This window comes from Schistocerca nitens, chromosome 1 (genome assembly GCF_023898315.1).
Source record: "Schistocerca nitens isolate TAMUIC-IGC-003100 chromosome 1, iqSchNite1.1, whole genome shotgun sequence".
Classification (NCBI taxonomy): domain Eukaryota; kingdom Metazoa; phylum Arthropoda; class Insecta; order Orthoptera; family Acrididae; genus Schistocerca; species Schistocerca nitens.
Genome location: NC_064614.1, coordinates 551,468,077 through 551,483,110, shown reverse-complemented (window position 1 = coordinate 551,483,110; position 15,034 = coordinate 551,468,077). Strand labels below are relative to the sequence as shown.

The 15,034-nt window shown below is 37.9% G+C and overlaps 1 protein-coding gene across 2 annotated transcripts in view; it reads left to right on the top strand.

The window, feature by feature from the left end:
- The first annotated feature begins 3,478 nt into the window (after positions 1-3,478).
- Positions 3,479-15,034, top strand: part of LOC126254371 (polycomb protein EED) — a 102,358-nt gene continuing 90,802 nt past the window's right edge. The window contains exon 1 of one of the 2 annotated variants that reach the window (XM_049955307.1): positions 3,479-3,764. In XM_049955307.1, coding sequence (XP_049811264.1) covers positions 3,757-3,764 — 8 coding nt within the window. In that variant the 5' untranslated portion in view covers positions 3,479-3,756. The remainder of the gene's footprint in view (positions 3,765-15,034) is intronic. The other variant, XM_049955306.1, reaches the window with a different exon arrangement.

Genomic DNA, 15,034 nt, shown 5'->3' with positions numbered 1-15,034 from the left:
AACGACCATCACCTGCATACAGGCAGAATGTGCTTTCGTCACCAAAGACCACGGTATGCCGTTACATCTTCCAAGTGATCCTCTGATGGCACCAATTGAGCCATGCACATTGATGCTGTCGTGTCAGAGGAAGACGGGTTAGAGATGTTTGTGCCCATAGTTCCACTGCTAATAACCAGTTCGCAACAGTTGATGTTGACACAGCTGCGCCAGCATTGTTGCACAACTGGCAGGGCATGTTCAACTTGTGTGGCAGTTCTCCAAAAGGACCATACCACCACTCATAAGGCCACAATTTGACCCCTTTCAAACTCGCTCGGTTGGCTGTAGGACGCACAAGTGTGTATCTGTGGCATGGTTGTCTGCTTGCTTCATATGTTTGCACCAAATTGAGCTTTCTGGCTGTGAGCATTCCCTATTATAGGGTAAGCACTGGTGGCGCTCTGATAGCTTTACCACTACGCTATCTGTTGGAGAACGATGTTTAATCCATTATTGAGACATCTACTATATCTCAGGTGCCATATGGCATCATGAGATCAAAATCGACGTCGTCTTTCTAGGTCCACATTTTTTTTTTACAGTGTAGAATGAAAACACAAATCACTTTCAAAAATATTGTGACAGATTTTGGCACAACAGACGCCGAAATCGCATAAAAATCATAATTTACCCTCTCAATACAGACAAGAAGTGAACAAAATGATAAAACCAAACAGTGGACAGAGTGTGGATGATGAGAACGCCACTAACTCAGAGTACTTCGATTCACTGAAATTATGCTTCACTTCTGCTCACGCAAGGAAACAGAGAATGAGTTGCAAAATGAAACAAATTTTATATTTTACAAATAGTATTTATTACTTTCATTACAAATGCGTGTGTATTCTTACATGAAAAACCTCAGCCCAAATTTAAATACGTCAGTTTTGCCAGTCTTCTTCCCTTTTGGGTGAAACAAAGTAATCTGTAAATTCATTCTGCACTTTCTTGGTTGACTGTAGCCAATTATGTACATTTAGGGGTCCAGTGGTAATTTGTTTCTGCCCATCTGTCTTTATACCAGTCTCCTTGAGTTTGTGAATCTTGAGTGTCAGATGTGTCAAATGATGCATAATTGACTTGCTACATTTCTCTGTCATTAAGAATTTGTCTTCATAATTTTCCTTGATTTTTTTGGGTCAATAGAATTGCAGTTTGTAATAATGGAAATTGTGTGGAGATAAGACCAAAAAAGGTGTCAAACACATTTCTTGTTCTAGAGACCTGATAACTAAACACTTGATTTTGAACTGGTCGACCTCTAAAAGGATAAGCCTTTATGACATATTTTTAAGAGCAAATGCATCATCATCAAGAATAACATGCGTTGTCTGAACAGTTGTGCTTGAAAAATTCGAGGAACTGCTAAATTCAGAGCATTGTGCCAAGATATTCTGACAGTTTACAATTATTAAAAACTCCATCATTAGACATTACTGCCCACATCAAAGTGTACAACTCCATAATCAGGTCCAGCTGTGTTAATAGCTCAGTATTATGTGAGCCATTATAATTAAAGTTGACTTTGCCTTCTTTCTTGGGAGCCTTTATGACTACATGTCTGCCATCCATAGCAGCAATACAGCCTGATAAATCCTATCTGCTTAAAAATCCATTGGCAACTTTCTAACCATTCTTCTTCTCCTGAAGGTACCTCAAAATACAGAAATCAAGAATTTTATCTAAAATACTTCATATGAACACTAAGAAACGAATTACAATATCCTATTTACGAGGACTATTTGGAAAGTAAGTTCTGATTAGTTGTGAAATGGGAACCACAGTGAAAATCAAAAATGTTTTATTTGCAACAGTTAACTACACCTTCCAGCTACTTCTCTACAGGGTCTCCATTTCGACTAAGATATGTATTGTGGCATTGTTCCAATACTCTCATCTCTACACTGACCTGCAGCATGTTGGTTGTGCCAAAATGTCTTCATATCCAGTGGTTCATTTGAGCAGAAATGAAAATCAGAAGGAGCCCCTTCAGTGTGCGGCAGAGAATTGTCATGAAGAAGAGTCTGCATGACATTTACATTGTGTGTGTTGCATGAAATCAGGCGAAATCTGTCACAGTCACTCATACTTGGCGGGAGACACTATTTACTAGGTAACTTTACGCGCTCACTGTGCGCTCAGTACTGGAAAGAGCAACGTGATGCGATCGACTGATATATTAAGAGACACTGTCCAACACATGTGGAACTTCATCGGATTTTCACTTTCGCAGTCGATCAGAACTTACTTTCCGAATAGCCCTCGTATTTCAGATAGCGGATACAGATAACAAAGAAAATGAATTTGACACAAACAGACCTATTATTTCAGAGGAAAGATACGTAGAAACGGAAGCCAAAAGGACAACGTGCAAAAGGAAGAGACTGGCACTGTCTGTTTCTGACGCTGTTTTGAAAAATATCTTGGTAATGATGCAGAAACCAAATGATGAATTACAAGTATTTGGAGATTACGTTGCTTCAGAGTGTCAAGCACTGAAACAAGAGCAAATTAAAAAAGTTAAATTATAGAATCCAGAAATCTATTTTGGAAATTTTGGCAGAGGTTATTGTAGTAGCAACATTTGAATATCTGACGACAGAAACCTTATTGCTACAGTGTGCACTACATCACATGATGTTATTTTATCTTATAGCGTCTAAGTGAGTCACTCAAAACGTTCTGCATAAGTGAATTATATGAGTGAGCTTGTGAAGTGTCAAAATACTAACCTTTAAATATTCTCTTTTCAGACATCTTTATAGAGCCTCACAGCGGTCCAGTACGACTCGAGAAATCCTACAGGCAGGCACACGAAAGATACGTGAAGGAGTGGTAGGACTCTGCTGAAAACATATAAAATAAATCAGTGTATGTAGTAATTCTAAATAAATACTTCGTTTTTATATTTAAGTGTTTTATCCTCTTACCTGTTTGCTAAAAATCGAAGAGTAATTAAAAATCGATCTCTTGGTGGAACAGCGTGATGCATTTTCGTATATTGTTTTCTATTATTTAATTCTATAATAGACAAAAGTTGTTCAAAACTTGCATAAGACATTCTCAGGAAGTTTTTAAATTCAGCAGAGTCCTTTGGTTTTAGTTCGTTCGATGATCTATCTCGGAAAAAAATGTACGCCTTTGTACCCACTTCTTAACCCAAGCAATTCTTTCTTTTCTTAAAATTTTGTTCGTCGCGTTTTTTCTTCAATAATAACAGTGGCAGCTGCTGAGGCTTTTGCAGACAAGATTTTGAACTCCCACTTGCCTATCTCATAACGTGACTCTAGTGTAAACACTACCTCAATGTCTTGAAGCAAGTTCCTTTCCACTTACGCAAGTTTTTGATCTACTGTAAACACGTCGGCAAAGTCTTGCACACATTACTTGCGGAAATTACTTGCTTCTAGTGGACACATGTAATCGTATCGTTGTAATGTTGGTAGACCTGGCAGTGTGGCGTGGGCAAGTGTGGGATACGTTTGAAATTAATTCGTTTTGTATTGGTTTGTGCGGTTGTGTGTAGTGTGGTGTTTATTTTGAAGGAAAGTTTCTGATGAGATTGAAATGTAGTATGAAGTTTAGGAATAGATGTTAAGTATAGTGGGCAATGATCAGTCAATATGTCACCGGTAACGAGTTCAGCTAAATCAAAAGTAATGAAAAACTCTCATTTTCATTCAGAGCAATCCACAAATACAGAAGACTCAGGGGATGACGCGGTAAGAACTGACGCTGTGTGCTGTGGCTTTGAATTCGTGGATCAAGGCGAATTATGAGATTAATTAAAAAGAAATATTACCTACCTGCATTAACAAGGGATTTGATGACATACATGACAGCTTTAGGAATAAAAGACCTAATTTTGAGCATCAGGTGGATAACTTTACACGGTGCGAGTGAGTCAGTGGTAGTGTTTTTGTCGTATTGGCGTGATTCACAACCAGTGGCATGTGTATGATTCTGTAAGACTGTCGGTACCGCCGTTTCTGTGTATTATATCGCCTGACTTGGGTAAATTGCATGTATAAGTGGCGCATGCGTTTGTTTGTGGCCCCATACGTGTTGTTTTGTTATGAAATGTGTTTAACTTTGCAGATATTACATGCATGTGCAAAGAAACCTTGTATTGTTGGCATACTGATTTCATTTTTATTGCTTAGTTTCTCGATTGAAGTCGAATAACTAATTCCGCAGCCTAAATTACCATTGTAAGACTATACATTTTGATTGGATGCATGAATTACTTTCTGTTAATGAATAGATGTACAAAACAGTTAATTTACCCAGAAGAAATTTTGTGATTAATTCATTAGCAATTCGACGTCTTGTACAGACGTGGCCTTCACCTCAATAGGAAAGGGAAGGGAAAACTGTCTGGGTTGATTGCAGAAAACTTAAGGGTGGACACTGTCACAAGTGGTCACAGGTGTGCCTTTTTTAGGATAGGGAAGGGGGAAAGAAAACTATTTTGGCAGACAGAAAACAGATGAACAGGAGTCAGATTTTAGCATACCACTCCATTTAAACAATGTTTAACAGAAAGTAATCAGAAACTGCCAGTTCATCTTTGCCAAAGCAGTTGTAATCCCATTAGTATCAGTTGTCTTTATTACACCAGAACATTCCGGAACTCAGAAATAAAGTTGATGAACTACTCATTTGTATCGATGAAATGAATTCATCTAACCATTTAATTGACATAATCTGCCTCCCGGAACATCAAGTGACCACTCGTATAGATATGTTAGACATATCAGGATTTAAGCTAGCTTCCTACTTCTGCAGAGTAGATATGGGTGGAGGAGGAGATGCCAAATTTATTAAAAACTGCCATAAATTCAAGAACATTGACATTAATAAATTCTGTTTAGAGCAACATCTAGAAGCATGTGCAACAGAAGTAGAGTTCCATAACAGATCCTATATAATAGTAACTATTTACTGAGCACCTGCAGGAAATTATAATCTATTCATAAATCATCTAGAAGCTCTTTTGGGTTATTTAACAGGAAGAAACAAAGAAATTTTGATTGCTGGTGACTTTAATACAGATTTTTTAATGCAATCTTCCAGTAAACATTTGCTGCAGTTAGTAATGTTGTCTTTCAATCTAACTCACACTGTAAACTTTCCAACTAGGCTCACTAAATCCTCAAGGACAGCCATTGATAACATTTTTATAGACAAATCAAAGGAACAAAATCCTATCATAAAACCTACAATAAATGGACTATCAGATCATGACATGCAGCTCCTTGTTTTAGATGTAAATTCTAAGCAGATTGTCAAGACTGCTAAATCTGAGTACAGGAGAGTAGTCAATCAACCAAAAATTTAGAGTTTTAGAAAACTGCTCAAAGATATGAATTGGAAGGATATTTATAGGGCTCGTGACATGAATGAAAAATGACACATTCATGAACAATGTCAGTACCATGTTTGAAAACTGTTTTCCTCTAAAAGTTACTCAAATTAAACAGAAGTCTATAATAAAACCATGGATTACACAAGGAATAAAAATTCCTGTAAGACAAAAAGTAAAATGTATCTTTCAACCAAGAATAGCTCCAATGTTGACGATTTAGCTAGGCCTAAATACAAGGATTACTGCAAAATATTAAAAAAAGTAATTCAGACATCTATACAAATGCACTAAGAGAAGAAGATAGCAATGTCAGGGAACAAAATAAAAACAATATGGGATATAGTGAAAGAGGAGACTGGTAGAACCAGAAAGGAACAGGAGCAAATAGCACTAAGGGTATGTGACACATTAGTAACTGATGGGCATAGTGTGGCAAATCTATTTAACAGGTACTTTATATCCGTTACTGATAGAATGGGATTGTCAGGATTAGTAAATAATGCCCTTGAATATCTGAAACTAGCCTTTACAGATAGCTTCAGGTACATGAATGTGTCACTCACTTCACCAAAAGAAATAACGTCCATAATAAAATCTTTGAAAACAAAGAATTCTAGTGGGCACGGTGAAATATCAACAAAGTTAATTAAGGCATGTTCTTATGAGTTTAGTACAATTCTAAGTTACTTGTGTAACCAGTCAACTATAACTGGGACATTTCTTGACTGGCTAAAATATGCAGAAGTTAAGCCTCTATTCAAGAAAGGGGATAAAGATATACCATCAAACTACAGACTGATTTCACTTTTGCCAGCATTCTCAAAAATTTTAGAAAAAGTAATGTACAGGCAGCTTCTCAACCATCTGACCACAAATAACATATTATCAAGAACACAGTTTGGATTTCTGAAAGGTTCTGGCGAGAAGGCTATTTACACCTACAGTGAAAATGTACTTAGTTCATTAAATAACAAGTTACAGGCAGCAGGTATTTTCTGTGATTTGTCAAAGGCATTTGATTGTGTGAACCACAACATCCTTTTAAATAAATCAGAATTCTATGGTGTCACAGGCAGTGCTGCAAAATGGTTCAAGTTATACCTCACTAACAGGAAACAAAGGGTGTCAGTGCAAGGGAATAGTGAATTAAATCATCATCAGAATGGGAAGAAATTACATGTGGTGTCCCACAAGGATCCATCTTAGGGCCATTGCTTTTTTTTCTGTACATTAATGATCTCTCATCAGTTACACTGCCAGAAGCAGAGTTCTTTTTGTTTGCAGATGACACAAGTATTGCAATAAGTAGTATGTCAAGTGTTGTTCTAGAAAGACCTGCTAATGATATTTTCATGGATATTAATAAATGGTTTAAAGCCAACTCACTGACATTAAACTTCGAAAAGACTCACTATATGCAATTCAGAACCTGTAAGAGGTTTCCACCCAGCATATGCATAAAATACGAGGAAGAGCTGATAGAAGAGGTTGACAGTCTTAAATTCCTGGGATTACAACTTGATAATAAATTCACTTGGGAAGAGCACACCACAGAACTGCAGAAACGCCTTAACAAATCTGTATTTGCAATTCGAGTGTTAGCAGACATAGGCGACATAAAAATGAAAAAGCTTGCATACTTTGCCTACTTTCATTCCATAATGTCGTATGGTGTAATATTTTGGGGTAACTCTTCAAGTCAAACAAAAGTTTTCAGAGTCCAAAAGCGTGTAATACGTATTATTTGTGGAGTAAATTCACGGACGTCCTGTAGAAACCTCTTCAAAGAACTGGATATACTAACTACTGCCTCTCAGTATATTTACTCATTAATGAAATTTGTCCTAAATAATATATCTCTTTTTTCCAACAAACAGCTCAGTTCATACATACAATACCAGAAACAAAAATGATCTGCACAAGGACTTAAAAGCACTTACTTTAGTTCAAAGAGGGGTCCACTACTCAGGAACACTCATCTTCAATAATTTGCCAGTAAACATAAAAAATTTAGTTACAAATAAAGATCAGTTTAAAAGGAGCCTGAAAGACTTACTAGTGGCCAACTCCTTCTACTCCATTGATGAATTTTTTAATAGAAACAAATGATGTATTGTATATATTCATACTATTAGTATTGTTATTTCAGCTTAAAAAAAAATGGACATGTTCCACATCCATGAGGATCTCCTCAGCACGGATCTATGGAACGAGAAACTAATCTAATCTGATCTAATCCAGGCTAAATGTTTGGGCCACCTCCATTTCATTGTAATTACTGTCACAATGATGTCTTTTGCTAGTCTGTTTCCAAATCCACTGTTTTCCTGTCATGTCAAGTAATTGCTGATATACATATCGTCATACCTTGTTAAACAACACACCTCAAGTACTTGCCAGTATTCGTATCTTCATACCTTGCGGAACGACACTCAGTTCACCAATTTTTTTCGCCACTACATACAAATTCCAAGCCATTTTTTTAATCTTATGATTATTCTCTTAACTGCCCATCCAGTCGTCTTCAAATGCACCAAATTCCTCGTCAACAAGTTCCATGATTTTATTATGAACTTGTAAAATCTTTTTCTCAGCGTGTTGGCTGCACATTATTTTTTTATAGTCTGATTGTAGTTGATTTTCAGGGCTAGTTGTAAAATGGCCGTATTAAGTACTTCAATTAACTGTTGTTTATCTTCAGTTGAGACGAACGGTAGTGACTTTACAAAAATGAACATGGTTTGTAAGTGTTCTATTAAATCATACTGCTCCTTAAATTTCCCAATTTAAGGGTATGTAAATTTCCTTTTGTATTGCTGAGAACACTTTGGCGACACCTCTCTCAATTCTGAATTCCGCATTATCCTGGTAAAGTCTAATGGGAGCTGTAACATCAGATTATGTATTTTCCCAATACAAGTTGAATCAGTGCCCTGTTTTTCAAGGGTTATTTGTTAAAGAACTTTCCGAAAATTATGAATCTCAAATCGATAATTTTCATATTTATTACTGACTTTTACAATCTTGTTATTGTGACCCATTTGTGCTAAAGCAACTTTGGAAGCCTGCTGGGTCATCTGTCTGATTAAGTTACTATGTTTTTTTCTGTGCTGTTGACAATTTTAGTGAATATCTTGTAAATAGTGGAAATGATTCAGATGGATCTATAGTTTGTAAAATAAATTGCAAGTTCTGACATACTTTTTTTTCAGCTTTTATCAGTAGTATTGAAACATCATCTTGTGGTGCTTTTGTATTTATGCGTCAAATGGCTTTATGTATAATTATTTTCATATTCAGCTCTCTCTGATCTGATTCCCTCTTAAATTATGCCAACATTTGAAGAGATAGTTGAGTACTTATATTGTTTCCTTTCTGTTAGTGCCATATTGAGCAATGAAACGTACGATCACCTAAGTTTCTGTTTACTTTTCTTCATACTCTTATTGTTTTGAGTAGTTAATCTTATAAAATTTTCAGTGTATCATCTTGCATTCTCTTGAAGACATTTCCAAAGTATTTTGGATAATTCGGATTATTCTTCGATGTTCCTAGTATCAGTTTCTTAAGTTCTCATCTCTTTATTATCAGTAGTTGCCATAGTCTATTTGAGATTATATTTTTGCTTTCTTTGTACATGTAACATCATTTGATGCTTTAAGTGTGTTTATTCAATAATTGCCAGTTTCTTGTTTGTCTGTATATCCTTAATGTTGTAGATGCTGTATTCATTGCTTGAATATATCTAGTTCTTAAGTAAATTCTGATACTCTAAGATTTCTAATATCTTGCCTGATGAGTCTGTATGTACTTTTGATCTGCATCTTAATATCCCTATTGTCTTTTGAAAGTTTAACTTGTTTATGACTGCCTCATCCTAAACAGTTTCTTTGTTATTGGATAAAATATAGTCAGTTATATTTTAGCACAATTTGCTAGCTAAGTGATGGATTACCTGATGTTTAAAGCATGTTACACGCTAGAAATTGAGTTTAGTGAGTTCACAATACTCTTAGGACGAAAAAGAGGAAGAAGCAACTTTTGGTTGCAGTCTATAGCAAAGCCTAAAATCTAATGTAAGTTGGAAATTGATAATTTTGTTCTGACTTGATGAAGCCAGTGAATGCGTCATGACAGCATGAAAGTGTTGTTCAACCCATAGTTAAATTTATGACACCACTGAAAAACCAAATTTTCGTACTGTAGTCTGATATGTTCGTGTTTTAAATATCTTTGAAGATGTTAATAACAAGAATACCCCTCGCCCAGAACTCTTGTTATCCACACTGGTGTCTCGATAGTTTGACAGTTGAAATATATATGAAAGTCCACTTCATAGGTTTCCAACTAACGTTGCTGCTTATCACTCGTAAGTCACTAAAGATAAAAAAAAAAAAAAAATGAGGCTCCATGTCAAAAAAAAAAATGTTAATAGTGGTGACTCATTTGCTATATGGTTAATACTCTGCAGAAAAAACATATTGTCACTAGTGTTCTTTGTCATAACTTTCAAAATTACATCTTGCAGCTACCTAGTGAGGTAACATTTGCTGCAAATCTTTTTATTTTTCATGTATGTAAGTGGGGACGTTTCTTAAATGTGATTATGAAGTCTGTGTGACCTGTTTTGAAAACATTGTCAACTAGATTTCTGGTGGAAAACAACCATTGCAAGTGTTAACAAGTAGTTCATTATTTTCTCTCTTTTAGAACAATTAATTCCAGTTAATTTGCGCTCTTCTTAAAAAAAAAAAGAGAGAGAGAGTTTGGCATTTGTGCACATTAGGCACTAAAAACAGCACATTACTTGCCCATTTCGGTCATCTGATATCATTAGGCTTATTACAAACACGTTCCACATCATAACGGTTTTCCGTGCTATTGATCAATGGAACATGTAACTAACTAACTGTGTATGAATTGTTGGAGATGTGTAGGTTAATAAGAGCACTGCTTGCTCATAAAAAGGCTATGTTTCATTTGGATTCTTGTTTTATGAAGAACACTTTGTGTTTTGTATGTTGCTTTAGTGATGGGGAGGGGGAGAAACAGTTATGTGGCAGCTGATAGTTTGGTTGTGACTTTTAGCAGTATCGAACATTAACTGTGAAAATTAATAACTTTTACCCTAGCAACATTTTTCAGGCTATGAAATATCAAGTCAGAGCTATAAATTATCTGGAGGAGACTGCATTTCAAAAATTAATGCACTAGACTCTTGCCAAACCGACCATTCCTCGCACATGTGGGTGCCAGATTAGCGAAAGTACTGTATTTTTGAGTGTGTCTAAAATTTAGTGTAAACACATAGCGATTGTACTTTATCCAATCGAAAGATACATTCATTTTTACTGAAAACTTAGTCCTTGAGTGTATATGAGGGTTGGAACTTATAGTGGCAACTGTTTATTCACAACCGATACAAAAAAGTTACATGTTTGCACTAGTCATTCAAAGTAGTCACCAACATTGTGTAGAACCTATTGCCAGCAATGTGGAAGGTGTAGTATACCGTTAGCAGAGCCTGTTCTGTTGATGGTGCGAATGGAGCGGTCTACTGCCTGTCGAATCTCTGGACCAGTTTTGAAGCGAATGCCACAAATTGGTTCCTTCATCTTCAGAATCAAATCAAAGTCACAAGGACTGAAGTCTGGGGAGTATGGTGGATGGTACGGTACTTCCCAGTCCCATCGACTCACCAGAACAGCCACATCTTGCGCTGTATGCGCCTGCGCATTGTCGTGCAAAATGATGGGTGGGTTGCGCAGAAAGTGTCGCCCCTTTTTTCGCAAAGCTGGTCGCAGGGGATGCTCCAAAAAAGAACAATAATACTTTGCATTGACAGTCTGCCATGAAGGAACATAATGTATTAGTATAACGCAATCACAGTCGTACATGAGAATCGCCATAACTTTAGACCGCTCCATTAGCACCATCAACAGAACAGGCTTTGCTGATGGTATACTACACCTGGCAATAGGTTCTACACAATGCTGGTGACTACTTTGAAGGACAGTAACAGATGCAAACATGTAACTCTTCTGTATTGGTTGTCATAAATCACTCCTTACCTACATCTACATTCATTCTCCGCAAGCCACCCAACGGTGTGTGGCGGAGGGCACTTTACGTGCCACTGTCATTACCTCCCTTTCCTGTTCCAGTCGCGTATGGTTCGCGGGAAGAACGACTGTCTGAAAGCCTCCGTGCGTGCTCTAATCTCTCTAATTTTACATTCGTGATCTCTCGGGAGGTATAAGTAGGGGGAAGCAATATACTCAATACCTCATCCAGAAACGCACCCTCTCGAAACCTGGCGAGCAAGCTACACCGCGATGCAGAGCGCCTCTCTTGCAGAGTCTGCCACTTGAGTTTATTAAACATCTCCGTAACGCTATCACGGTTACCAAATAACCCTGTAACGAAACGCGCCGCTCTTCTTTGGATCTTCTCTATCTCCTCCGTCAACCCGATCTGGTACAGATCCCACACTGATGAGCAATACTCAAGTATAGGTCGAACGAGTGTTTTGTAAGCCACCTCCTTTGTTGATGGACTACATTTTCTAAGCACTCTCCCAATGAATCTCAACCTGGTACCCGCCTTGCCAACAATTAATTTTATATGATCATTCCACTTCAAATCGTTCCGCACGCATACTCCCAGATATTTTACAGAAGTAACTGCTACCAGTGTTTGTTCCGCTATCATATAATCATACAATAAAGGATCCTTCTTTCTATGTATTCGCAATACATTACATTTGTCTATGTTAAGGGACAGTTGCCATTCCCTGCACCAAGTGCCTATCCGCTGCAGATCTTCCTGCATTTCGCTACAATTTTCTAATGCTGCAACTTCTCTGTATACTACAGCATCATCCGCGAAAAGCCGCATGGAACTTCCGACACTATCTACTAGGTCATTTATATATATTGTGAAAAGCAATGGTCCCATAACACTCCCCTGTGGCACACCAGAGGTTACTTTAACATCTGTAGACGTCTCTCCATTGATAACAACATGCTGTGTTCTGTTTGCTAAAAACTCTTCAATCCAGCCACACAGCTGGTCTGATATTCCGTAGGCTCTTACTTTGTTTATCAGGCGACAGTGCGGAACTGTATCGAACGCCTTCCGGAAGTCAAGAAAAATAGCATCTACCTGGGAACCTGTATCTAATATTTTCTGGGTCTCATGAACAAATAAAGCGAGTTGGGTCTCACACGATCGCTGTTTCCGGAATCCATGTTGATTCCTACATAGTAGATTCTGGGTTTCCAAAAACGACATGATACGCGAGCAAAAAACATGTTCTAAAATTCTACAACAGCTCGACGTCAGAGATATAGGTCTATAGTTTTGCGCATCTGCTCGACGACCCTTCTTGAAGACTGGGACTACCTGTGCTCTTTTCCAATCATTTGGAACCCTCCGTTCCTCTAGAGACTTGCGGTACACGGCTGTTAGAAGGGGGGCAAGTTCTTTCGCGTACTCTGTGTAGAATCGAATTGGTATCCCGTCAGGTCCAGTGGACTTTCCTCTGTTGAGTGATTCCAGTTGCTTTTCTATTCCTTGGACACTTATTTCGATGTCAGCCATTTTTTCGTTTGTGCGAGGATTTAGAGAAGGAACCGCAGTGCGGTCTTCCTCTGTGAAACAGCTTTGGAAAAAGGTGTTTAGTATTTCAGCTTTACGCTTGTCATCCTCTGTTTCAATGCCATCATCATCCCGGAGTGTCTGGATATGCTGTTTCGAGCCACTTACTGATTTAATGTAAGACCAGAACTTCCTAGGATTTTCTGTCAAGTCTGTACATAGAATTTTACTTTCGAATTCACTGAACGCTTCTCGCATAGCCCTCCTTACGCTAACTTTGACATCGTTTAGCTTCTGTTTTTCTGAGAGGTTTTGGCTGCGTTTAAACTTGGAGTGAAGCTCTCTTTGCTTTCGCAGTAGTTTCCTAATTTTGCTGTTGTACCACGGTGGGTTTTTCCCATCCCTCACAGTTTTACTCGGCACGTATCTGTCTAAAACGCATTTTACGATTGCCTTGAACTTTTTCCATAAACACTCAACATTGTCAGTGTCGGAACAGAAATTTTCGTTTTGATCTGTTAGGTAGTCTGAAATCTGCCTTCTATTACTCTTGCTAAACAGATAAACCTTCCTCCCTTTTTTTATATTCCTATTAACTTCCATATTCAGAGATGCTGCAACGGCCTTATGATCACTGATTCCCTGTTCTGCACTTACAGAGTCGAAAAGTTCGGGTCTGTTTGTTATCAGTAGGTCCAAGATGTTATCTCCATGAGTCGGTTCTCTGTTTAATTGCTCGAGGTAATTTTCGGATAGTGCACTCAGTATAATGTCACTCGATGCTCTGTCCCTACCACCCGTCCTAAACATCTGAGTGTCCCAGTCTATATCTGGTAAATTGAAATCTCCACCTAAGACTATAACATGCTGAGAAAATTTATGTGAAATGTATTCCAAATTCTCTCTCAGTTGTTCTGCCACTAACGCTGCTGAGTCGGGAGGTCGGTAAAAGGAGCCAATTATTAACCCAGCTCGGTTGTTGAGTGTAACCTCCACCCATAATAATTCACAGGAACTATCCACTTCTACTTCACTACAGGATAAACTACTACTAACAGCGACGAACACACCACCTCCGGTTGCATGCAATCTATCCTTCCTAAACACTGTCTGTACCTTTGTAAAAATTTCGGCAGAATTTATCTCTGGCTTAAGCCAGCTTTCTGTACCTATAACGATTTCAGCTTCGGTGCTTTCTATCAGCGCTTGAAGTTCCGGTACTTTACCAACGCAGCTTCGACAGTTGACAATTACAATACCGATTGCTGCTTGGTCCCCGCATGTCCTGACTTTGCCCCGCACCCGTTGAGGCTGTTGCCCTTTCTGTACTTGCCCAAGGCCATCTAACCTAAAAAACCGCCCAGCCCACGCCACACAACCCCTGCTTGTTTGTTACTTTTGGGCCTAAAAAGTGGAGTTTTGAAAATTTGGATACCAAACTTTGGAGGTCATTTTGACTGGTTATTTTTGAATTTAGGGTATTTTGTGTAATAGACAGTGTTGTAGAGGACGGTTTCTTAAAAACAGTCATGTCAATTGCAATGTTGTAACTTAACCCAGTGCAGAGATATTCATATTTTTGCTAACATCTCTAAACTGAAACATCGTCGCTCACTTACAAACAAAAATGGCTGCCATTCAGTAAAGGTGAAAGGTAAAATTTTTTAAAAAACTGTTTTGAACTTCTCAGTTATATGGTAATAATCATATAAAAAAATTAAAATACTTAAAAATGGTCGAGCAACCAACTTAATTTTTATTGGACCATTTCATTTGGATTGACCCAGCTATGTTGTACATTCACCCTACCTTACCCTTGCCTATCACGACTTCAGTCCTCGGTCTTGTCACAAGTCTGCATTTTCTGCATCCATCTGCCTTTTTCCTTTCCACTTACTCCTCTTCTGCCTCCCAGATTTTCACCACTTGTTGATGTTTCTTAGTTTTTTAACATCCCACAGTTGCTCTGCCCTTCTGGTCTTTCTTTAACTTCCCTTCAGCTTCTGTTGGTCACTTCCAACTCCT